General features: G+C 37.5%; 1 protein-coding gene across 1 annotated transcript; it reads left to right on the forward strand.

Annotated features, from left to right (window-relative positions):
• The first annotated feature begins 2,879 nt into the window (after positions 1–2,879).
• LOC145997071 (E3 ubiquitin-protein ligase RAD18-like) lies at positions 2,880–27,419 on the forward strand. The gene is made up of 9 exons (XM_083133688.1): positions 2,880–2,993; positions 9,121–9,209; positions 10,781–10,859; positions 11,209–11,785; positions 12,757–12,897; positions 16,727–16,859; positions 19,804–19,864; positions 23,505–24,065; positions 27,010–27,419. The coding sequence occupies exons 2-9, from the start codon at positions 9,159–9,161 to the stop codon at positions 27,264–27,266; spliced, it is 1,860 nt and encodes a 619-aa protein (XP_082989814.1). The 5' UTR covers positions 2,880–2,993; positions 9,121–9,158; the 3' UTR covers positions 27,267–27,419.
• The last annotated feature ends 284 nt before the right edge of the window (positions 27,420–27,703 follow it).

Genomic DNA, 27,703 nt, shown 5'->3' on the forward strand with positions numbered 1-27,703 from the left:
GACCAAAAGGCAAGCGTGAAAGGACATGGACTCGGTGGAAGCTATCTTTCCAGAAGCGAGGGGGAATTATAGTAAACACATGTCCACGGTCCACCCTGGGAGGTCTTTGTCCCCTGCGTGGAAAGGAGGTGGGGGCGATAGAGAAGTACTGTGACGGGCACGCGACATTCAGACCGAGGACTTCACCCCCTCTCGCCCCGGACCCTTGGCGGGCTTTCGTGACCTTGAGGAGAGCGGAGTGTGAAATCCGAGATGTGTTACTTATGCCTGCAGACCGTTAATATAGGGACATTTGTGTGAGTGTGTTTATCGCTACAGGCACCAGACCTACGTTCCGAGCCACGCCTGGGAAAAGGACCAGACACTCAGAAAGCATTGGGATGCTTGAATATATTGTCGAGACGATCCGAGGACGTCCTCGCATCTACGGTCGGCAAAAAATGTCCTCGGACTGCTGATGTGTTAACACATGGAAGTCCTCGTTTACACGGGTACACCAACGCACACACACACACACACACACACACACACACACACACACACACACACACACACACACACACACACACACACACATATATATAGAGTCTGTATGTCTATATGTCTTCTTCAGACTCTGTATCAAGTACATTTATATATATATATATATATATATATATATATATATATATATATATATATATATATATATATATATATATATATATATATATATATATATATACATACATACATACATACAGAGTCTGAAGAAGACCTTGCTAGAAGGTTGAAACGTTACGTTTAGTTTATGTTTTTAATAAAAAAAATTACTGCCTTGGTCAGCATATTTAGTTTTTCATAATCATGGAAACAAGGCTTAATGGTGTTATACAAAAAGCGTTAACCCTTAACTAGGCACGCGGGGGTAAATTTGACCCCCAGGTAGGTATTTCTTAATGCCCAGACATTTGTTGGTTGCCCCCGGTGCTAGCTTATCTAGTACCTTCCTAAAACAGTCTGATTCAACTGTCGAGGTCATTTCCTTCATTGTGTGTGTAATTGCAGCAAGGTGAAGCTGTTCCAAAGTTGATGGGGGTCAAATTTACCCCCACGTGCTTACGTATGTGATTTTTTCTTGTTAATTTTTTTAGAACTTTGCTTAATATGCTTCGTGAGTGAAATATTTTAACAGTTTTTACTTGATCTGTGTTGTGTGACCATGTTTTAAAATGAATGTTTAATTTTTCTAAGAAATTGTTCAAAAGCTCGTAGCATGAAAGACAGCAGGTGCGTATACGGTGGCTGTTGGAGGGCATTTCGAACCTAGTTCATCTGAAGTGCTCCAAGATGAATAATTGACTCTAAATCAGATCATGATATAGAATATCATGTTACTGAGTGAGAACATTATACTAATTCTAAGACAAATCATGATGATGAGAATGATATCCCTGATGAAGATGAAACTTATTTCCTGGGAAAAGACAAAATAACTCGATGGAAAGAAGCTCCCTGCTCATGTTCGAATGTTCACAAAAGAAGTATAACATTGTTTTACATCTTCCTGGATCACTTGCAACTGCAAAAAATGCCAAATCTGCTATCGAGGATTTTCACTTTTCATAGATGACACTACTGTGAGAATCATTGTGGAAAATATCAATACGTACGTAGAAATTATACGGGGATATTCTGTAAAGGAAGGAAATGTCTAATTTGCTGATGAAGATGAAGTTGTAAAAACGAGACAAGTTCATTTGACATAATATATGATCAAAACAATAATACAATGGTCCGTTTTTTTAGTTGTGTAAAACAATTGAGATTTTGAAAATTGATATATATTGGAACTTCATTTTTTTCAAGGGAAAACGTACTACAAATATATATTTGTTTTTCCTTAAAAAATGGATATTGCTAAATTTACACAAATGTTTGAAGTGTATACCCTACAAAAAAAATTGTATTGCTTATTCCACATTTTCCTCATTTGAATTAACTATTACAAGAGAGGGTTTTGAAATGTTGAAAATGCAATGTCTGCCCATATTATTTTTTTAAAATTAATTGCACCTCCTTTCTATATTCAAAAACTACTTTCAGTTCTTGAAAATAGTCAATTTAATCGTATAAAAGTATTTTTTGGTGCATATGTATCTCACTTGATTATAAATAATATTCTATATTTGTGGTTAAGGGTTAAGGACCATTTTGCAAAATTTCTGTTACATTTTCTTAAAAATTACAATAATTACTCTATATTACTTTGCAACTAAGGTCCCAGGAAGCAAGTACGTACAAATTAACTTGCAATTTTTAACAAACGGTTTTATAAAAACCTGACAATTTTGGGGGCTAATGTCCAACTCTTCAATGCCCCTTTTAAGTTACCCATATGCACCAAAATATGATAAAGTAAAAAAAAAAAAGTAAAGTGCTCTCCTGTGCTTAACACCACCCCCGACCATAGGGGATTTGAGGGTAACGCCCCACACGTTCTTGAGCCACTCGTGAGTGGGGATGATGTGATCAGGATCACGCCCCTGACCGCCTTTACCCCCAAGGGTTTTCCCCAGGTACCCATGTTATTCGACGCTGGGTGGGCGCCGGGGCCGCTTCCAAAGTTAGAAAAGTTCCCGGTTTTGAACCGGCCGGGGATCGAACCCGGGACCTTTAGCATGGTGGTCGGACGCGTTACTGACTGAGCCACCGCGGCCACAAAATATGATATGATATGATATCATACGAAAATCATATTTGGCACAAAAGAGCCATTTTTCTTAATAATATTGTTGAATATCCAGTCTCTGCATGTGCTGCGCTTGCATGTAGAATCGCTCATTAATGACATAATTCTTTACTAGAAATCCGATTGCGCGTTGTGCTTGTGTTTTGTCTGATATTCAAGTCTAAGCCAGTCTTCCAGCCGAAATTTGTTTATAATATTTTGGCGCGTTTTAAGCTTACCTATTACAAATCCTTGGCTTATTGTTACAACAGAAACGTTAATTGTAAGTAAAGTTATACGTGGTTAAGTGAATTTAGTCTTTGGAGATACAAATTAACGTACACGAATCTAAATAATTTATTTTTTTATGAAATACGACATATTCATGTTCATAGTAATTTCATGACACAAACTACTGACGGTAACGGTTCCGATTGTTTTATGATTTCTCCTAGCACAATGACTAATTATCGTAGAACTTTGGAAATCATTGTCACACGAAATTTGAACCTTCCTTAAAGTAATGAACATTGTTTGAACAACTTGAAAATTACCTTACTCACTTCTCATGAATAGGGTGACCAGACACTCTTTTCGAGGTTCATATACTCTATACTCTTTTCAATTTGCAAAAATCCCCAAATGTACTCTTTTCCTTGCTATTTAATTTCATTTGTAACACTTTACTATACCGGAGACGGATTTGGTATAATTTAACAATACAGGGAATTTCTCCAATTTGTTTGAATTTTCGGTTACTTACTAATTTGGGTCTCCTAATCACGAATCTGCACTTAAAATTTGGCGCTCACGTATAAATTTGGCGCTTATTTGGGGGCAGGTGAATCCGGCCACTTTCTAACATGCCCTTAACAGGGAGTCTATAGATATAGGCGGGGCCGCGATAGCGGTTGGGGGCGGTAGGTCGATTACCCCAGGGGCGGAGCCCGGAACCGGCGGGAAATTCGGAAATCGAGGGTGTGGAAATAAGAACTTAATTTCGATTATTTTGCTATTTCCACGTGTGAGCGCCAAATTTTGACTGCAGATTCGTGATTAGGGGGCCAAAATTAGTGAGTATGCCGAATTTCAAACAAAATGGAGAAATTCCCTGTATTGTAAAATCGCTCCACGGATTTCTTCAAATTTACAGGAGAAAGTACTTACGCAAATCATTTTCTGTAGCTAGGGTGACCAGATATTTGTTGACCAAAAAGAGTATAGTCGATAGGTTGAAGGTGCGCATGCATTTTGCTCTTTCACGGGGTTCGCGAAAATCCCGCGCGACTTCTTGACAGTCTAATTATCCTGGAAATTATGCAAAATTAAAACTTCCTTTTTATTTTACACTCATTTTGCACAAAAAAACTATATTTTGTGACTACATAATATCTATTTTAATATTCTAATGCAATTCTTGAATATTCTAAAGCAAATTTCTTGGTATGTTGATGCATATAATTGGAGGATAATATTTACACACCAATATTGATCAGTATTTTGAACAAATTTTAATTATTGCAATTTTCAAGTATCGGTATCGGTGAGAATCGGTAAGAGTATCGGTATCGGTTCAAAGTGGTATCGGCTCAGCCCTAATCATTATCATTAAATTCCAATGAATTTGAAATATGTTTTGCTTGTTGATGGAATATGAAAATGACACTTGAAATTGTTCATAGGAAATTCTTGAGTCAAGGAGTAAATACTTCAGTTTGTTGACATCTTGACGTTTTCCGTTCTGTGGATTTTAACGCATATTTACGCGTAAAATAATGAATGAAATTAAATAGCAAGGAAAAGAGTATATTTGGGGATTTTTGCAAATTGAAAAGAGTATAGAGTATATGAACCTCTAAAAGAGTATAATACTCTTAAAAAGAGTATGTCTGGTCACCCTACTGTAGCGTTGTTGATGTTCGGGAATGTAGTTTTGATCCATTTTAATGCGAATGCATGTGGTTTTCTACGAAAATCTATTTCCGACGTGCTATTGCTGCTGCCGCCATTTGCTTTCTGCACGAGAGCACAATACGCGTTATTGCTGCTGCTACAACATGATGTGTCGAGGATGCGTCGTGAAGTTGTTGCCGGGTGTGCAATATGCCGTGGAATTTGTAATTCCGATGTTGTCCGTATATGCTAAATTGAACGAAAGGAGTGCTAATGGAACCTAACCTAACCTAACCTAGTAGGCATACCTCGTCCCCGTGTTGGTTCGTGGGGCTATCGTATGTAAGAAATAGACATTATTTTTGTTAGAAATCCATTATTTGACCTAAAGAAATGTTCTGCAACGCAGAATAGTACTTTATCAATGTAAAAAATTGCGAAATGAATCATTGATATGTGTCTCCGGTATAGTAAACTAGTACCATTTCATTCATTATTTTACGCTTAAAATCCACAGAACGGAAAACGTCAAGATGTCTACAAACTGAAGTATTTACTCCTTGACTCAAGAATCATTTTAATATTCCATCAACAAGCAAAACATATTTCAAATTCATTGGAATTTAATGATAATGATTAGGAATGAGCCGATACCGATACTTGAAAATTGCAATAATTAAAGTTTGTTCAAAATATTGATCAATATTGGTGTGTAAATATTCTCCTCCAATTATATGCATCAACATACCAAGAAATTTGCTTTAGAATATTCAAGAATTGCATCAGAATATTAAAATAGATATTATGTAGTCACAAAATATAGTTTTTTGTGCAAATTTAGTGTAAAATAAAAAGGAAGTTTTAATTTTGCATAATTTCCAGGATAATTAGACTGTCAAGAAGTCGCGCGGGATTTTTGCGAACCCCGTGAAAGACCAAAATGCATACCTTCAACCTATAGACTATACTCTTTTTGATCAACAAATATCTGGTCACCCTACTCATGAACAAGATATTCTCTGTCGACAAGCGACAGTAAATATCGTAGAAGCGTGGGAATGAATGTAGAAGTAAAACGGAACCTTAGTAGAATGCATTTAGGAACTTTATTTTAATGCTAAGGGAACCAAACCTAACCACGAAAGCATATATAGAACAAAACCTTAAGTAATCGCTAAAACTCCTCAGTATGTGTTAACAAGTACCATGTTAACAGATGTACATTGAAATCGAACCATGTAAAATTTGGGTAACACTTTACTATACCAGAGACGGATTTCTTCAAATTTACTGGAGAAAGTACTTAAGCAAATCATTTTCTGTAGCATTTGTTGATGTTCGGGAATGTAGTTTTGATCCATTTTAATGCGAATGCATGTGGTTTTGTACGAAAATCTATTTCCGACGCGCTATTGCTGCTGCCGCCATTTGCTTTCTGCACGAGAGCACAATACGCTCCGTATTGTCCGTATATGCTAAATTGAACGAAAGGAGTGCTAATGGAACCTAACCTAACAGGCCTAACCTAACCTAGTAGGCATACCTCGTCCCCGTGATGGTTCGTGGGGCTATCGTGAATTTTTGGGCTAATGTCAATGGTTTTTGGGGCTACCCGTGGATGGTTTGTGGGAAATAAGGAACAACAGTAAGTACTCGTTAATGTAAGAAATAGACATTATTTTCGTTAGAAATTCATTATTTCACCTAAATAAATGTTCCGCAATGCAGAATAGTACGTTAGCAATGTAAAAAATTGCAAAATAAATCATTGATAGGTGTCTCTGGTATAGTAAAGTAGTACCAAAATTTGCTTTCGTAGCATGATGAAATCGCAATAAATCAAAAGGAACTTGAGCCCTACTGGACTTTCGCTATTATTTGTTAAGTACAATGTATAAATGCCCAGTGTAATTTTTGCTATCGCACACTGATCCTTCTCGGTAACAACAGGTGACATTTTGGCCCAGGTTCGGATTATTTAATTTCGAATTTATCATGATGCACAGGCAATTTTTACATCGTTCGATTTCTAATTATGTCTCTTAACACATACTTTAGATCCTTCGTGAATACTTACTACGTATTCTGGAGAACAATTTCTTCCTTCCATACGTTACTACGCCATTCGTTTACTGTCATCTTGGATACGGATTGCTGCTGCCTTGTACTTCATGTGCATGGGGTGTGAAGAGGTACTTCCTCGCTTAATGTTGCCATTGTTAGATTAGGTGGATCAGGCTTAAGGCTCTTAGCGTTAATAAAATATCCCTAAATCCTTTCGTTGTTAGGTGGGTCAGGTTTATATAAAGGTTACCCAAATGAAAGTGAGACTCTTGTTTTTTTTGTTTTTTTTAATGGTTTATTGATTAGAATATATGAACAAACAGGAAGTAAAAGTGATCCATGGGTGACATATCCTCTACACATAGTCACCTTGTCTGTTCAAACAAGTGTCCCTGCACGTCATAAGGGTATGGATACCCTGAGCGAAGAACGTCCGTGGTTGACTGCGGAACCAATTTTCTATGGCGTCACAGACCTCAGCATCATTGGCGAACCAACGGCCCTTCAGATGTATTTTTTTAGTGGCCCGAAGATGTGGTAGTCGCAGGGTGAGAGATCGGGCCTGTAGGGCGGATGGTCAAGGACTTCCCAGCGGATATGCCACAGCAGATCACGGCACACCTGTGCAACATGAGGGTGTGCATTGTCATGCAACAGAAGAACCCCATTGGACAACATGCCAGGTCGCTTACTCTTGAGGGCCGATGTCAGTTTGTTTAGGGTAGTGCAGTATGTCCCACCTGCATCGACCCAATTTAAAAGCACAGTGTTCAGATGGTGGTGAATTTCGGCTCCATTAACACCTTCTGCCCTCAAAAATTGAATAACTGCTTGCTGGGCCCGTTTGAACGAATCCATGTTGTGAACGTTCTTCTGCACATGTAAACAACACACTGCGCCGTCAGACCATACCAGGTATACATACGATGTATGCTTTCTTACATACAACGCCACCTACCAGAGCAAACACAAAGCTCTACGTAGTTAAGTTACATGCTACAACAAAAGTCTTAGTTTCATTTGGGCAACCATTGTAGCTCTTAGCATAAAAGTAACCCCTTAATTTTTTCAACACCTGATAACGTAATATCTGCTCTTGAGCACAATACCGCCTTTAAGCCTCACATGAAAATCTGCAAAGATTCGTGTCAGAGTCGGCTGGAAACCAATAACATTTGCTCATGTAAGCTACATTTCAAATCCTAATTTATCCAGTATTTAATACTTAACGAACTTTTAACTTTGCTAATTAGTTTCGCCAAGATTCGAACTTACATCTACAACCCTTTCCAGTATTCTAAAGCATTTCCTAATACTCCATTTTTTTTTCTGTAGTCGTATTTAGCATGGGCCTGGAAAACACCGAGTTACATAAACTGTTTACTTATCAATTATAATTATTTTGAGAGCATAATGTTTATGTACCCAAATATATCATATCATCATATTCTCGTAGTGGTATACAGACACAGATATGCAAACTCAATTGAATTTATGTTGTGAAAAATTAATTAAACAATTGTCTCGAATAGTTGTTTCATTCCTTGCACTCTAGTATTCAACTAATGAGTATGTTGCATGCTTTTGTGTATCAAAACTTCAGATGAGTCTTAAAATGTAAAGAATATCCACTGTTGTAATCAGTAGTAAATTAGAAATTAATTGATTTCATTTGATACAAATGTTGGAAAATTAACAGGCAATAGTTAAATGTCTATATGATTTTATTCCTATTGGGTAACAGTTCGTTATATCGGAGACACTTTTCTTCAAATTTACAGGAGAAACTACTTAGGGAAATCAGTTTTTGTAGCATTGTCGAAGTTCTTTGAGGTATTTTCTTTCATCTTTCAATCTATATCAGCCGTAAATCAATTCCCGTTGCTTCAATTTAAGCGAAAACTTAACCACGCCGTTTTTTAACTATGTTTGCCTAACCTAACTGAACCTAACCTAACCTTCTGTGAATGGTCCGTGGGGCTATCCGTGAATTGTTTGTGGAGCTCGCACCATGACGTGCGTTCCGTAACACTTCGAGAAATGGCTTATTTTAGTGTAAAAAATGTTTCTAATCGTGTGAAAACCTTAATGGTACCTTCAAATATGTTCCGCAATACACAATTGGTAAGTACGAACCATACGAAACACAAAATATCCGATTTTAAAGTGTCTCCGGTATAACGAACTGATACCTCCTATTGTATTTTATTCTACTTTCTTGTCGTTAAATTTCTTTGTAATTATGAATTTAATTTTAATTTTAATGTGTACTTTTTGGAGTTAGGTTGTAGACCAGTAACCTCTCCCAGCAATAAAGTCAATTCAATTCAAAATGGTTACTCTACATTGAATAATGGAATTTTGGCATTTTCTCAACAAATAGCCAATATGCAAAGTGACAGCAATTTAAGAATTTCATTTGTTCGGTGATTTTTTAAATCAATATTTTGCAGTGCCTGCTATGATTATGGATTGAAGAACAAAGATCAAAATGATAAGCCATGAAGATATCCAGTGGCCAACAAACTTCAAAGAGATCAAGGTAAGTTTTGCCCAGATCACTTAAATAAAATAAAGCTTAACCAATCTAGAGTTCTTTAGCTCTCTAAGCACGTTTGCACACGTACATAAGATCGACGGCATTCCCTACCTCGATATTGAGTGAACCAAGAAACAACGGGGCTAAATGGGACAGGCGTACACATAGCCCTGTTCGAAAAATATCCTGGAAGGACCTTTAGATGGTCGAATGCATCCGGAGCTCCCCTCGACACATCGAGAGTCGGGCCCAGCCCCCCTGTGTCTCGAGCAATGAGATACAGGACACAGACCCAAACCATAAAATTTAGTTGGAAATTGTTTTGAAGCAGGCAGCGATGCCAACCCTAGCATAATGATGTTAAACCTAGCACAACATGAGTTTCGTTGGCACCTAGCACTCTGTGCTTCTATAATGGGAAAATCTAACTAACAAAATTTGCAAACTTGTTCCTCTGGGAGGGAAAGTTTCCTTCAAAGAACGATATTTTGAGAAATTAAAAAAAAAACAAAAAAAAAAACTGATACAGATCTTATTTCAGGTCCAGGGACATGCCTTTCCAACCACACCCTCTCTTCGTCATCTTTTCTTTATTCTCCCTTTTACCTTGCGAGGAACATTTCATGGCAAGATTCGGTAGAAAGTTGTGGGGCACAAATAAATCAAATTTTCCACTTTATAGTCGACAAATTATCTCAAACTTTCTCTACTTCAATGTTGAACTCATCTCGGAAAATGGATGCATAACTTAAAATTACAATTACCCTAATAATAATAATAAATTAACTAATTATCAATAATAATAATAATTCATTGTTATTATTATTTAGATCCTAGCACAATTTATCAGCATTTAGCATAATTTCACAGGTTAAACAGCTTTTTTTAATCAGGAGGTTGGCAAGCATGTTACCTCACCATGAAGCAGAACAACCCAAAAGCTTCGCGCAAGTGATTATAGCACCCAACATGGCATTCCACAACAGCAACTATAATTTTACGTTGTTAAGTAAGAAGTGTTAGGTTTGGAGCTGATAGCAATTTCTGATATGTTCTTTTGCTATTTTAGTGTCCATACAAACTGTTTACTAATAAAAAGCAGTGAATGTTCTCTGAGATGGCAGATTTTTACTAGGGATGCCCACAAAGTCTGGATTTCAAATTATCCAATATCAGTTTTCTATTCAGATCCAGAATTTCTTGGTATATTTGTGAGAATTTATACTTTTCAGAACAAAATTTGTGCACAATTACAATTGCTTCCTGGTCTACAAACTAGCTTATACACAAACGTAAAACATTAATTCAAAATTATCAAATTATTTTCAGCATACATGTTATTGGGCCTCCCCGATGGTGCAGTGGTTGCGCCGTTGCCTTGTAATCAAGGGGTCCTGGGTTCGATACCCTGTGGAGGCACATAGTGGTTCAGATCCCACTTTAAACTGTAGGTCCAGGTGAACTTAAAACTCAAACTCATAAATGTTGTTATTAGCAAAAAATTCATGGTGTTTCAAATACACTATTTTTATGATTTTTCATGTACAGTTTTAACTTTATTTTTGGTATTTCAGGAATTGGATAAACTGTTACGTTGCAGTATTTGTTATGATTATATGAAGACGCCTTTGGTTACTAGTTGTTCGCATAATTGTAAGTATTTTATTATTTATCTTAGAAATGGGAAACACACTTTCATTTATATGTGAAGCAGCAACTTTGCATTTTTCTGAAACAGACTTTCTCTTTATTATGCCGTTGGTTGTTCATTCAAGTGGATTTTTTTAAAGATTGTGTTTTATGTTGTTTCTTGTGGAGTTAATTTTGAATATTATCTTGCAACCAGCTTTTTTGTAGATTAAGCTTTATTCTTCTTTCTTTAATTTCATTTTTATTAATATCCACATTTGGATTGTGTCCAAGCAACGATGCACATATCATTCGTAATCATTTTATAAAATTTCCATCCAAAATTGCTCATTGTTATAATATTTTATTTCAGATTGTTCTTTGTGCATTAGGAAGTACATGTGCTACAAATCGAACTGTCCAATATGCTCTGTATCTGTGACAGAGAATATGCTGCACAATAATAGAATTCTTGAACAAATAATTTTGTTGTTCATAAGTGTTAGAGACAGGATAATCGGTAACTTGAGAGACACCAAAAGTGATTCTTTGCCTAATAACAATGTAAACCTCAAGAATAGCAGTGAAGAAATGGCAGATTCGCTAAGTATGGTGGAAAGAGCTAGAGTTCCGTCTTCTCTTCTACAAAAAGAGACAAGATGTGAACCTCAAACTTCTGGTAAAGACGCCGATATATTGTACATTGAGGATGACAGTGACGAGGGAAGTGAAGTGGTTGGTAGACAAGATAATATTCAGGAAAAGATGGTACGGAACAATGCCACTCCAGCTAAAAGTAACATTCCAAACATGTTTAATTCAAAATGTGGATTGAAACCGGCAACAATTGCCAAAGTGCCCTGTCCAGTGTGCTCTGTGGAGATTCCAGAAAGAAATATCAATTTCCATTTGGATATTTGTTTGAAATCTGGAAATGATGCCAACAAAAGGTGAGTGAATATCGTTTTTGTATCTCAAAAACCATGGTTGGTGTTTTCACAAATTTACAGCGTGTCTCGTTTTTAACAATGTAATTAGTGGTTAGAAACATAATAAATGTTCATGTTTTGATCCAAAGCATCAATGACAGGGGTCGAATTTGTCCTACTTTTTAGCGCATATGCAAATTTGAAGTATGTTCTTCTTCTTCTTCGCCTGTCTTAAATTCAGTCATAGGGGATTACTTTTTTTCTAGCTTCACAACTCAATTAGCTTTAATATTTCAAACTATGAAATTGTTTCAATTTCCAAGTAACAGCATCGGTATTTGTGGCAATCTCCAAGAGCAGGTGTATTAAATTACAGGTTGCCATTGTACCTGATAATTTTCATGCTGCACCTCAATTTTCAAATTCAGTGGTTAAAATTATTAATTTTTTAAAAATGTTTTGTGTTCACTTATTTCCATTATCTTTTTTCTAAAATAAACAACAAGTACAGTATGAGTTTTTTATTGTTTGTGTGTTTTCTGAATCAGGTGTATCATTAAAGCAGAATAATAAATACCATTACATATTTTCTCACTGTTGCTATCTGAATTTTAAAATTTGCTGCAATATGGTATTAGAATGAATTGCATAGTTATTCATGCTGTTACTTTGGATTAATTATTTTTAATCCAATCTTGTATTAATTAATAAATGTTCTAAGATCATATTTGAAAGGGTGTAGCTTTATCTTAGTTGGATTCATGGCTTTTTAGACCATATTGCCCCCCCCCCCCCCCCCCACCTTTTCGAAAGAAGAAACTGGTTCCTGAGAAAAGGGGGATGGTGCCTGAATTAGCTCTGGTATAAGAATATTACACATTCCAATATTTTGGCAGAGTTGATTACTGTTACAGTTTGCTTTTTCTTTTCTCTTTGTAGATTGCAACTTTTAAGTAGACACATTGCCATTCCACTATTTTGTGTCTTTTCAGTAATGTTGACCGTCCGAAGAGGAAGCCCCTTCCAAAGTTGGTGTACTCGCTTTTACAAGAGAAGGATCTTAGAAAGAAGTTAAAAGACTTGGGACTGAGTATTCAAGGGGATCGAAAAATCCTAATTAGTCGTCACCAAAAGTAAGTCTTTCAGTTCTTGCAGAAATATTTAATAACTAGTTGATTACCCGGCGTTGCCCGGGTCTTTATTTATCCCTATCTTGTATTCGACAGGAAAATAATGAATTGTAACTATAGTGTAAAATTAACTAATTTTAAATGTGATCGTGAAAGTCACCCATTAGCTTAGCAACTCCGAAAACTATGGATTCGACACTAATCTGGGTCATTTGTAGTAATTGATTTTTCACCCCATCTCACCCCCACCCCCATGCTGATAGGTGATAAACTTGGAGTTGAACCGTATTGGGAGTGTCACAAAAACTGTGGAGCAAGCATAAAAACAGTTTTTGGTTGTGACGTTTGAGTCACATAAGTAAATATTTTTAAATAAATAAATGTCTGATGAAGGAAGCATGTGTTCTCCTGAAACATCGTGAGAAAAAAATGTTTTTTATGCTTGCAACAACCGTGGACTACAAGAGAAATAATTCTATGTGTAAGTTTAAGTAAAAAAAAACACATGGCAGTGAAAGCCAGTTGAGTTGCTCCTGGTGGCCAACAGTAAAATTGCATGGCTGCAAGTGCCAACCCCCATGGCAGAGTGGTTAGCACATCACACTATGATGCCAGAGGCCCCGTGTTCAAATCCTGGTCAACAGTAAAATTGCATGGCTGCAAGTGCCAACCCCCATGGCAGAGTGGTTAGCACATCACACTATGATGCCAGAGGCCCCGTGTTCAAATCCTGGCCAACAGTAAAATTGCATGGCTGCAAGTGCCAACCCCCATGGCAGAGTGGTTAGCACATCACACTATGATGCCAGAGGCCCCGTGTTCAAATCCTGGCCAACAGTAAAATTGCATGGCTGCAAGTGCCAACCCCCATGGCAGAGTGGTTAGCACATCACACTATGATGTTAGAGGCCCCATGTTCAAATCCTGGCCAACAGTAAAATTGCATGGCTGCAAGAGCCAACCTCCATGGCAGAGTGGTTAGCACATCACACTATGATGCCAGAGGCCCCGTGTTCAAATCCTGGCCAACAGTAAAATTGCATGGCTGCAAGAGCCAACCCCCATGGCAGAGTGGTTAGCACATCACACTATGATGCCAGAGGCCCCGCCCCGTGTTCAAATCCTGGCCAACAGTAAAATTGCATGGCTGCAAGTGCCAACCCCCATGGCAGAGTGGTTAGCACATCACACTATGATGCCAGAGGCCCCGTGTTCAAATCCTGGCCAACAGTAAAATTGCATGGCTGCAAGAGCCAACCCCCATGGCAGAGTGGTTAGCACATCACACTATGATGCCATTTTCTTTTTTTCCTGTTTCCAGTATTTCCATGTCATAGACCATCACTAAATTTTCATTTTCTTTTTTTCCTGTTTCCAGTATTTCCATGTCATAGACCATCACTAAACACACCTTTTGTTGCCTTCAAACATCAACAGTGTTGCCACTGTACCTCATAATTTTTTTAAAACACTCATTTGGACCGGTACGCCTTTACGAGGCATTTCAGGATTGGCTATACGCAAAAACGATCGGTTTTCTTCTCTGAACTATAGATGGCAAAATAGTCCACCTACCCAAGGTGGAAATTGACGTCCAAATTTCCGTACGAATGTTTGACATGCAATTTTCCATGCTTTGTGGAAAAATAAATTTACACTTTCACTTACATTTGGCAACACTGCATGAACAACACTGCACCCCGTTTGTTGTTTCTATGTTTAAAAATATCTACTTGGACAGGGCTAACATTTGGTGTATGACTTATGTATGTACAGGTTTCGGTTACAAAGTAACGCCACTCTTAATTCCCAGTTGCGCCGTTCGTGGGACACCCTGTATATGTTCATTTTTTAACGTAAGGCAAGCAACCTAACCACACTAACTGAGCATTGCAAGTGTTAGATACGCCTACATTCTGACTTGGATGCCATGAAAAAATCGTGAAACACTAAGGGTGTCATGAAACTAAACAGTTTGGGTTGGATGGGTTTGATTCCCAGCCTAGGCATAGATGTTTTTTGTGTGTCCCTTCATTAATTTCATTATATCATCACTTTCTCTCATCTTCATGATTATCCAAAAGTGTTCGAGAAGGGGGGTAAAATAAACTCAATCAAACAAGGGAAAATGGGGGAGGGGAGACTTTTAGATGTGCGGTGGCTGCTTTATAGAGTATAAACCTTTTGAGTCCCAAGGCCATTTTCACAAGTAAGCCTCACGGTCCCGAGCCGATTTTGAGCAAAATGTAGAATTTCAATTAAATGAGTGTAGATCGGAGACTAATTGCCCATGAGAGATGAGTGATATACCGTTGTACGCGGAATGAACTAGAGATTCAGACTATATGAAATTTATGCAAATTCGCCGTATATATGGAGGGGGAAAGGGGGGAAATCCCCTGAAAATACTTTTTTTTTAAAAAAAAATGGGGTTTCGCCCCCCTCCCGCCCCCTCAAAAAAAGTACATGACAGTGTCGACATGCACATGAAAATGATCGCTGACATGTAAGGAACACAAAAATATTTGCATTATTATCATATGACCAATGTAACTTGAGTTGTATATCCCAAAAGGAATGGTCGGCACGCCACTGATTCAAGCTTCAAAATGCAGCGGTACTTTGAAATGACTTTAGCTCTGAGACTATTTGCCCTGGTGATATGAACTATATACCGTTGTACGCAGAATGAATCACAGATTCAGACGATATATAATTTATGCACATTCGGCGTATATATGGAGGGGGAAAGGGGGGAAATCCCCTGAAAATACTTTGTTTTTAAAAGCCCCCTGCCCCCCCCCCCCCCCCGAAAAAAAGGATATGAAAAGTTCAAAATGCACATAGAAATTATCGCTGGCATGTAAGAAATAGAAAAATATTTGCATCATTATCGTATGACCAATGTAACTTGAGTTGTACCCCCAAAAGGAATGGTGGGCACGCCACTGATTCAAGCTTCAAAATGCAGCGGTACCTTGAAATGACTATAGCTCAGAAACTAAATGCCCTAGAGATATGAAAGATATACCGTTGTACGCAGAATGAATCACAGATTCAGACGATATATAAGTTATGCACATTCGGCGTACATATGGAGGGGGAAAGGGGGGAAATCCCCTCAAAAATACTTTACTTAAAAAATGGCGTCCCCCCCCCCCCGAAAAAAATGTCAAAATGCAAAATTTATGCAAATTTGGCGTATATATGGAGGGGGAAGGGAGAAAACCTCCAAAAATTATTTTAAAAAATTGTTGAAATGTTTGAAATTTATATTTTCCCTTGAAAAGAGACGCAAAAGAGAAGTCCCTTTTCCCGCCTTTTCACCTCCATTTTCATGAAGAAGAAAAAAAGGTGCAAGAAACATTTCTGTTAAATACATGTGTTAGGAACAATATATTAAAAAAAATCGAAATTCTAGCCAAAAATAGAAAAGTTATAACGTAAAAACTACGACCTTGACACAGCATCTTGATCGAGATGCTTGGGACAGTGAGGGTTACTTTTAGGTATCTCGATCGAGATGCTTGGGATCCAAAAGGTTAAAAAAGTAAAGTGCTCCACAGTGCTTTTGCACTATGCCGTGAATGTGTATAGGGGATGTGGAGTTGGGGCCCCACACTTTTTTGATCACGGCCGAACATCATGCTCCTGGCTCCTGGCCACCTCCCCTAAATGTGCCTTCTTGGCACGGTGCTATATGCATGGGGAACTTTACCTTTTAACATAGATTACAACTGCATAATTACCGTTTAAAATTTCTGTTGATAATATTTTCTATTTTTTATGCTAAATTAGCTGTTTACTATTTGCACTTTTTCATATTTTATAGGTACACTATTCTTTATAATTCTGAATGTGATAGTGCCAATCCTCGACCTGTGGAAGAGATAATTAAACAAGTAGAAAAGGAAGAAAGAGAAGAGAAAAAGATTAGTGCTGCTTCTCCTCCTGGGTTAGCAACAGTAAGTTTTTGTTGTAATTATTTATCAATTTCAAAAGTTGGGCATAATTCCAATAAATAAAATTGTGATGATAATACAAATAAAACTGTCATTGTCACTTAAGTAGTTGCTTCTTAGTGGAAGAGCACATCTTATAATTCCAACTGGAGATAAGGAAACACCAAAATCTCCACACGTAAATTATATCCTAGGTACCAACTATTCCCAGCAAGAATATTCAGGAAGCTGCAAAAAGAAGGAAGTGTGCCAACCCTCCATTAATCTCTCTACACAACTACTAGATATCCAGAGGTTATAATTTTTAATACTTCTGATCCGGCTGCTCCTAGTGTGTCACGGTAACTAGTCAGGAGTGTTGTGTTTTTTGGCCTCGTCAAGTGCCTCTCCCGGAGTTATGCAAATAATACCCTGCAAAAGATACCATTTTCACAATACCAAAAATATCATAGGCATTATGGTATTTCAAATTAAGGGTGGCATTAGTTGTTGATGGAATATTCTTGAAATTACTTTACCATTCTTTTATTCATTAACGTTAGTAAATATTATAACAAGAGTCTTGATAATAATCACTATTTAACATAACGGCACGTAATGAATAATCATTGAGAATACTAGGCGAAGGATATATATGTCAATTCACAACAATACTGCTTATTTCTGGATGCTTCGAGTTCAAATTCCTCACAACTTCAATATGCTTTGATGAACGTAAGAAAATACTAGTGGTAATATTGGGAGGGAAATCTTGCATTCACTCCATAACAATTGCAAGAATATATAAAATATCCAACATTAGACAATAAACATACACACATCATACTTGTATCCAATTCACATTGACTCAAATGAATCACAGTGCCTCTAGATGTTTAAGTTTCGTCGTGGTTGATCGAGTAGTGCTATGATTCCAAGACAATATATTTCAAGAAATAATATTAAAAAAACGAATGTTAATGGAGAGTGCAACATGCAGTCAGTATGGCAAAACTAGACAATTCTAAAGTTGAAAATCAAAAATTAGATTTGACCAGGCCCACTTCGATTTGTCGAGAAACTTGGCTATCCTTGCTCGTCGTATCCCAGGTTTTCGGGGAGCTTATCGGTACCTCAACCATGCCTCGGGTGGGTCACGCATCAGGATAGTGGCCTGTTATATAAAACAATGTTGTATAGTAAAAGACACTGCACAAACTTCTGAGTCTCGACTCATGAAACAAGCAAACTGCTGGATCAAGGAACTCACTAGGCAGCAGCACTGTGCCTCTACAGCGAGCTCCTGGGAGCCAGACGAGTTTATCAAGAAAAACAATTGAAAAGCTGGCAAAGTGATTCTTCTTGCACACAAGGTGGCGAGAAGGAAGTGGCAAACGGGATAAAAATAAATGGGTTGGAGTCGTGATTCACCATATCACCTTGTAATCAAGGGATCCTTGGTTCAATACCTGGTGGAGACACATCATGATTCCGATCCCACTTTAAACTGTAGCTCCAGTCCCGATTAGCCTTTCTGTGCATAAAGTGGACTGAAAAACAAACTCAACAACAACGATAAGCTTGCTGCACCTTCGATGATGGGGTAAATGTTGTCTGCATGTTCTGGTGTTGTGCAGTTCAAAATGCAAGGTTTATTTGTTGGGATGTTAGTCTTTTTTATAGTGCTTCTAAGAGTTTTTCAGCATGGAAGAGCTTTACGTTAAAATTCAAGATAGATGGCAAATGCTCAAAACCAAATACAAAAAGCACAGTGCAAAGAACTCTTGCAACGTGAAAAGTGCTTCTGCGGTGAAGCAGACAACGCAAGTGTATCGACAACAGCATCTACATGACTCAGCACAAATTGACAGGAAGCTGGTACATTTGTGCACACTATAGTCTGTAACAATATAACTGCGCCACTGCTAAAAATGAGGGGAATGTTGAAATATGTTTAAATTGCCATTGTAATAATGTGTAAAACAATGTCAAATTTCACCTGGGATTGTTCCTTGGTGCATCTTCATTCTTTTTTGTTATTTTGCACTGCTGTCTTTCATTCCACTCTCTGCCAACAGGTGGCTCTGACATTGTGTGCAAATGGCTGCTGCCTGTACTAAAGTGCAGTAACTGTCACCATTGTACAGGCATGAGGAAAATCCTAAGCGACACTTCACCACACAAACAAGGCAAGATAATGGTCCTGAAATCAGCTGGTTTTTCATATATAGACATATAAAACATGGCCCAGGATTAATCTAAAATAAAATATGAGCAGTATAATTGTCTAAGTGTGTTAAGTGGTGCAGTTATTCTGTTACAGACTGTATGTCTGTAACAGAATTGAGCTTGTAGCACACACTAGGCGGTTTAGGCTTTGCCAGTTCTGGAAATGATGACCTGTACTCTGTTCTGGGAATATCAAGTCCTCTATGGAAGTGGTGACTACAGAGGGCTTGTCCAATTAATGCAAAGAGCGGAAATGATTGCATTGAAAATGCAGCTTCAGCTACCAGCTGTTTGCAGCAGGCACTGCTTTGTTCCGTCCACTCACTGCTCCCCTTCCGTACCATTACACACGGCCTTGATCCACAAATTCCTGAAACAGTGTTGTTGCTGTAGGTGCTCTGTTATTACTGTGGAGGAAGAGTACATCTGAGCAGAGAATGCCTCTGTTGTTGAACGACCGCTGACTGACTGACTGAATCTGATGTTTTGGTGCTATACCACAAGAAAGTAATTTTTCCCCCGTTCTTTCTGTGCAGACTCTTTCTAGCATATGTAACTTGCACAGTTTCTACAATATGACAGCATGAATTAACATCATAGATTTACATTATCTCGCTTTTTGCAAAATTGCAAATTTCAGCTCCTCAAGGACTGAGACAAGATCTGATTTTTTATTTTATAAACTATTACTTCCTTGGCAGAACACATCACATAGTAGTCTCTGTATATTCTTTTACAGAGGTTGAACATCGACAGAAAAATGGATCCTGAAGCTATCGAAGCAGCACAAAGGAAATACCGTAAGTATCATATTGATTTAGTACTAATTGTTAGAAATAAAGTCATAGATTTCCTGATAATGGTGATTTTAATGCAGTACAGTAAAACCTAGTTAATCCGTACCCGGACTTCGCTTAATCCGGACAGGCAAAAGGAGAGGAAAAAAAGCAGAATGCAAGGTTTCAAATGTGGCTAGAAATGAACAAGAGAACTTCCCAAAGAAAAGATAGTCAACTGCTGATGAAATTCTGTTTCCCGCAGACTTTGTACTGTACTGGATAGCATATTTAGGCCTGTGCCCTTTAAATACACCATAATAACCATGTTTTGTTGCTATAAATGGAGTTTTAATGCACTTCCTACTGTTCTTTTAGGTTATTGCAGTTAATCTGGACTTTCATTAAGCCGGTCAACTTATCACCCCCCCCCCCCCCCACATTAGTCCGGATTAACGAGGTTTTACGGTATATACTTTGAAGGAGTTTGCAGACCAAAGTGACAGGTGGCAGGACCACAAACTGCACAGAAGAATAGTCGCTCTTCCTTCTAGTTTGTAAAAGAAGTTTTCACTTCAGATGCACGACCAGCAGACCGAGGTGACATGGTGCACACTATTGAGAAGTCCAAAGTGACAAGCAACATGTGCACGTGCAGCTTGCTTTGTCAGTTCAGTGTGAAAGATTGTATTTGCTTCTGTAGGTTTGTTTCCGAGAGAAAGTGTCGCTTGTTGCTCTGGTCTGAGTGCCTCGTTAGGTATTCAAATGTCCTCGCTAGGGAAGTCTTATCTGATATCTGCACCTGTCGGTATTGACAGCATTCATTGTATCAGCAATACAAGCTGATATTTTTTCTGGAGTGAAGTTATCTCATGATAACTGCAAAATTCTGCACAGTATTTTTGCAGGTTCTGAAAATTCAGACAACTATGTAAAATTCACATAATGATTTAATGGCAGATATTTTGGACAATTTCTTCATGGTTTCTGTCCTACCATTTCTATCCCTCTCCCACTCACAGGGGTGGAAAATGGTCCATAAAATCAGTTAGTCAGTATTTCATCTTAGTCAGTAATTTGTCAGTAAAGTCAGTTTTTTTTTTGTTCGTTTGTTGAAATCATTATTTTAAATTTCTAAACTACAATCAGAGGTGGAGCGTTACCCCCACACCCCCTATACGCCTTCATGGCATGGTGCTATGCACAGGGGAGCACTTTACCTTTTTTACCTTTTTTTTTACAATCAGTGGCGTTATGTGTGAAAAAGACTGAATTTGTAATTAATTCTGAATCATAATGTAAGTTGTTACGTGGGACCTCTTTTACCCCAGATGCTCCAACACAGTATAACATTAAAGACCCAGTTCTATAAGTAATGGAAGTGCATAAAGGTCCACTTTCAATTTGATTATCTCAGTTACCTAGCTTTATTGTAATTGTAAAGCCAGTCTCGCAAGGTAATTGGGTACGTCTTCACTTCCTGACCACCTCCGACTCGAAACTACCATAAGACATTTTTACTTCCTCAGTTCATGAAGGCAGCAAAAGAGGTGTGACACGATTCTTAAAATCGCATCTTTAAAGATGGCAACTGCTGCACAAACATGGTATACCACTTCACAAGTTTAGATGTTAATAACTGCTGAAGATAAGGGAAAATAATGGTTTCTTTTTAAAAAAATAAGAGAATAACGTTGGCACTGTCAAAAAATACAGCACGTGCAACCCGTGGTATTCAATGTGAGTATATAACATAAGTTATTTCAAGTTGATATACCACTTTACGGACACACTTGCATAAAGTTGCATTACCCGTATATTACGATAGAAGTTGCATCTTCTAATGAAACCCTTCTCGTATGGTTTTGAAATATATTCCCCAATATGAACTAGTCAAATAAATTACATAAACTTCACAACATTCAAAGTGTGAAAATTGTGGTGTTTACATTAAGTTACCATATTAGATTTATATTTCATTGACATTATTTTGCCCCTAATGTACTTTTTGTGAAATTGACTTTGAAGTCCATAAAGAACTAATTACAATTCATAATTTATATATCATTACAACACTAGTAGATTTATTTACTGCGGTGCTACACACAGCACAGTCTATTTTTTACAACCAACATATCGGAGAGTACACACATACGTATGTGGCTGTTGAGTGTTTACTTCAAAATAGTATTCACGTCGGTTGTGAAAGTAAAATAACAGTATCACAGCAGGAAATTTAGACATACGAACTATTTATTTAAAACAATAATAATTAGTAGACTCTTCACTCAATAAATAAAATGTTTCCCTCAATCATTTATATAGCCGTATTGGTCAAAGTTTTTCTTCTTTAAGCTGCGTTGAATAAACAGTCGAACATCTATTGCCTTCCTTCTTCTTCTACTTCCTACTTCTGCTGGCCAGCGTGCTCCTCAATTCTGATTGGTAGTTCTATGGTATGAACGATGGTTTCTAATTCTGTCGTGAACTGAATAAGAGAAAGCTCTCACACGATCGTTATGTAAGGAAGCTAGAAGTCGATTGCAAAGTGAAGACGTACCTAACTGCCACGTTAGACTGGCTTGAGATATCTGAATACAAAGGTCATAAAGAATAATTTGTATCACATTTAATCTGGATAATAGCATACTTTAAAGATTTGATAACATATTTATTGTTGGGAGTTCTGTGCTGTTCTGTGTTGGCAGTTTTCTTTGGGCTAAGTGAAATTGCCCCCTCTGTCCACCAGGAAATGCGTGATTTCTTCATCATCATCTTTCATCTCTTGTTAATTTTCATTGCCACAATTGATCTGAAGAAGTAGAGGAAAAAAAAAACATGTCGGGTGTGCAGGATGTGAAATATTCAAATTTTCCCAACACTATGCATATTTTGAATTGTTCACACTATTTCCTGTTAAAGTTATAAAATTTGCATTTCTGGAATGAAAACTGACACTTATTATTCAGGTCAAAGTTTCCTGAGTGTTCAGATTCCAAAGGCTAATGTCATCACCTTGTAATCAAGGTGTCCCAGGTTCGATACCTGGCAGAGGCACATAGCAGTTCAGATCCCACTTTAAACTGTAGGACCAGGCCCGATTAGCCTACCTGCATGTACATGGACTTTCAAAATCAAATTTAAAAAATTGGGATCAAACCGGAAATTTCTTTCCCTGGCATTTCAGGATCCTGCACACCCCCAATTGTTTCCATCAAGCTTTAGTAAATGCAGTATGGCCAGAAATAAAGTGCACTGAAAGGCAGATGTACTGTTTTATTTATTTCTTGTAAGTTTAATGAACATTGTTACTTGTATCAACACAACAGCAGGTACTGTACACTGAACGTTTGAACATAAAACAGACCAGAACAGCATACATTAAAAGTGTCGTCCAGCCAATACTAAACATTTTTCACAGCAACCGTCAAGTTTGCAAACATTACTGAAAATGTATTAATGCATTGGCCAGCATTTGAATACATAGTGAACTTTCAAGCACGAGAAACGGAAATCTCCTTCTATATAGTGGCCAAGAATGCCACACTGCAGTTGTACCTTCTCGCTTCCCATGCAATACCAATTATGTACAGTGTTGCTAACTTTGGTACACTTTGTTTCTGGCCCTACTGTTTTTTTTTTTAAAGTTCTGTTTGTTTTGCAGTGGTGGAGAACCAAAGTAGTTTCCAGCAGCTGATAGCGAACATCAGGAAAAGAGGCGCTGGATGTAGTGGCATTACTACAAATAACCATAAAACCATCAATCCAGATGACGATGCTACAGAGGAAATTGACGTTGTGGAGATTGGTTGCGAAGAAGGCAACAAAATGACCACAGCCACTAATATTCACACAGCAACACCAGTGAAACGTTCTCCTGAAGCTCTCGGAACTAGTCGAAGGGACAGTTCTGATTCCGATTTCGACATTTCGGTCACCCTTCCCAAGGAGAGTAGCATACCCATTACATACAATAGTGATTCGTCAACTGATATCAGTTATTCTCCAATCCTGAGCGAGAAAAAGCTCAAAAAGGAATTATCCCATAAGGGCAGGACGTTAAGTGCATCTCCGGAACTGTTTGGTGTCACACCTTCGAGCAAATCTTCCCAGAGTAGCTGCATACCTCCTGCGCAAGTTGCGTCAGGACCTGACAATGAAGATAGGTATGAAAGTGATGCCAGCAACGAGAGCATTAGCCTCTGTGCCAACTATTGTCCAGAAGGTATGTGTTGTTTAGTTATAAACAGAATTTGAGAAAATGTTGTATAAAATTGCTTTAGGTGTTAACGTAAGCTTGAATTTTTTATAAAGTATGGTGCATGTACTTGTGAAAGTGCTAAATAATTCAACACTTCCTAAGGAAAGAGTCTGGGGTAAATATATTATCTAAAATATTATATTAGTGCATCATGTGATGACATGAGGTATAAGACCCACTTTAGAAGAAAGCATTTTCCTTTACCTTAATATTACTGCTACAATCGAACTCTACCGTGGAAAGTGAAGTGATCTTGTAGCATTTTGATGCCATACCATAGTCCATGGCACTTTTCACAGATAAGTCAGTCCTAATTTCCTTAGCATTTCTCCCAGCATAACCAATCAGACACAAGCTCTAGGTCATGAGTGCAGATGTAATGGCATCCAAGTAAGATTTAAGCAAAGTATCAATTCACATTTTTAAAAGCCGAGAACTATTCAACCAAGAGGAATAATGTTTCCTATAAAAATGTATGAGGTACAAATCAATGGCTCTGCCTAAATACATACTTTATGGCACACACAGTATGCGCATGGAGAAATAAATTAGTTGTTTCAATTGTAAACACTGGAGACTGGCTCATGGTCAGAAATATCTCAATATATTGTAGCGTGACGTTGGGTAAGGTATGGGATCGAGTCACGCCGGGACGTAGCTCAGTTAAATAAAGTACAAGTTTCAATTTTGGTGTCTGTGGATGAAGGATGTTGGGTGCCTTGTCGATTGAACGCTACTCACCCCTTGCTCGATGATCTGGCCCTCGGTGACGGTTAAATGGAGACGGGCACACAGGAGATGTTGGAGAGACCTCTGGTTGGCAATAAGAGGCTGCTGGAGATTCGGTTGCTTTGTCGATGGAGCGCTAGTTCTCCGGACTCGGGCGAGCTTCTTGATTTCTGGCGCTCTGTAGTCCGGACTGCTGCAACTGTACTGCACACTTGTTGCTGCCTCACAATGTTGCGATCTCCAGAGTAGTCTTGTCAATCAGCGTCGATCAGGTAGATGATGTGGGGTTTTTATACTTCATGATTTCTTCGTGACATGGTGGAGGTGCACTTGCTGACTGTGCAGAGCCGAGTGGAAAATTCTTGTTGCTCGGCTCTGCATCCGGTAGAGGTTGTGGTGAATGAGCGTTCAACCGGTGAGCTTCAGAGTGATGTTTTAATAAAATGGATATTTTGATTTTCATGCCCCCAATTCCTCCATCAATATAGGCAAGGTTGATTGTTAATTGATGTTACAAAGAAAAATGTGGAAAGTTTCCGTTCGTTTACACGATATCTAGAGGCACATATTTTTGGTAAATAAAAAGGCAAAATTTCGGTACAAAAACAGAGTTGATTTCGGGTTCAAAAGCGGTAAATAAAATAAAATTTCGGTGTTATAGCGGTGAATAATCAACTAAAAAGTGCTATATAAAATGACATTTTGGTTTTAAAATTGTGAATATAATCCTAAATTTGATTTAAAAACTGCACTTATTACACATAATAAACTTACCCCTTCTAATAGCACATTTATGTAGTTACCAGAGTATTAAGTTTATTCCTGGGTAAAGCGGTCAATTTTTGCTTCTCAAATATTTACAGCAGAATTAATCAATTTTCCATGAATTGCATAACTCACAGGCTACTTCAGACTTCAGAAAGTGTTGCGTCGGTATATAGATGGTAAATTTCGTGTTTAAGAGTATATTTCGCGTTTTGCAGTTCATTTCACATTATTTCGTGAGAAAACTGGGTAGAAAAATGCGCCTCACACCTTTCAGAAACATGAAAAATGAACATTACAGCATGTTATTTCATATTTCGTGTTTTCGTCAAAAACTAAATTTGCATTCCTCTAACAATATGTTGTCAATTAAATAACCATTTCGTCTTTTAACTTCTTTTCCCCCTTTAAATTAATTGGTTATTAAATGAAAACCATGTAACTCACATGCCCTTTGTGCTGTATATATTATGTAATGTTCTCTGCATGCTACACATTGTAATCAGAAATACTAACCGGAATGTTACAGAGCTTCTGTGTAAAGTACTTCTGCTATAAAAGATACTGTGTGGATTTTTGGAAGTGTTTATGCTAGCAAAAATTTTAATGAAAATTCTTTCGTGTAAAGTTGCCTAAGGTGATAGATTAGAAAGCCTATAGATTGCAGTGAATAACTTGGCTATTAGGGTAGATGATGATGAAAAATATTACATTATTATGTATTCCTTTTTGGTACAATTCATGTACCAAGAAAACAGAAAGGGATTAGAATCAGAACTGTGGCTTTTTTATCTTTCATTGCAATGTTTGAAAACTCCACCATAACTTTATAGGCATATGTCAATGAAGTACTGCTTAGGTGTCTTGCAAAGCAACATACAATTGGCATAAACATGTGTAATATGAGCATAGATAAGAAATAAAAACCTTTGAAATCCTGTACAGTGGAACCTCGATTTTACGTTTTTCGGGTGATCAAGCTGAAAAAGAAACTTAAAATGTAAAATTAAGAAAAAATTTATAACATTTTGCATTGTTGGGGCCATCCAGATTGAATGTATAATGCGGGAAAAAATAAAATTGGGGTTTGACTGTAGTTACTTAGTTCACTCTCTGGATTTGAATATCATGTCTAGAATTTACAATTTTCAGATATCAAATCTCTTATTTGGGATTTTGATCTCAGTTCCAGGATTCCAATAATTTATGTGAGATAAATAATGTAGTACAGATAGTTCTTTTGCATGGAAATGTTTTGTGCAATAAAACTTTTAATGCTGCTTTTTTGGATACCATTCAAGCCACAATAAAACTAAGTTTTTGACGCTGCTCAGTTGAAATTTCACCTAGAATATTGCACTTGGAGGTATACTCTTCTTCCACTGATACTAAAACATACCATTGTTATTTGTAGGAGAGACCAGTCTACAGATATCCCCCGTGCTCACCAGCAAGAGATCTTTAAATTTGAAACCCGAAGAAAGTCCAAAGATTGAAAACGATAAAAATTCAGACTTCGAACTTGGATGTGATAGGTTATTGTGTGACAGTGAGGAGGAACTAGAAGACATAGTGAGTGTTAAAAATAGACGAAGTAAAAGACGACGTAGTTCGGTTGTTAATGACAATGTGAGTGAGAAAAGAGTTTTAAGAAAGAGAGTGAAGCATTGACATTAATTTTAATCTAAGTGGAAATTTATAATTAATTTTTATTAATATTGAGTATGTTCATCCCAATTTATTGTCACAATTTTTAAAGATATTTGATAGATTATGTTTTTTGTAAATTGCAATTTTGTAAATAATAATTATTATTACAATGGATTCAGTTGTTATAAATGTTTTGCCCCGACCTTAATGGTAATGTTGTAATTCTTCGTTTCCCCATATGTATGTGGATAGAATGATCTTGCTATGGTGAATTGAAAGCTTGATTGATTTCTTGGGTTAAAAGGGTTTCCACTGTGCTGGCAAAAACTTAGGAAGGGTTCCCTCTGACATTGAAACCTGGAAAAGTCATGGAATTTGGCCTGTAAGTGAAAAAATCAGGAAATTTGATAATCTCAAAAAACAATAGTGTGCCAAATCTTTATGAATTTAATGAATGC

The sequence above is a fragment of the Lepisma saccharinum genome, chromosome 13 (genome assembly GCF_977018435.1).
Source record: "Lepisma saccharinum chromosome 13, izLepSacc3.1, whole genome shotgun sequence".
Taxonomy (NCBI): domain Eukaryota; kingdom Metazoa; phylum Arthropoda; class Insecta; order Zygentoma; family Lepismatidae; genus Lepisma; species Lepisma saccharinum.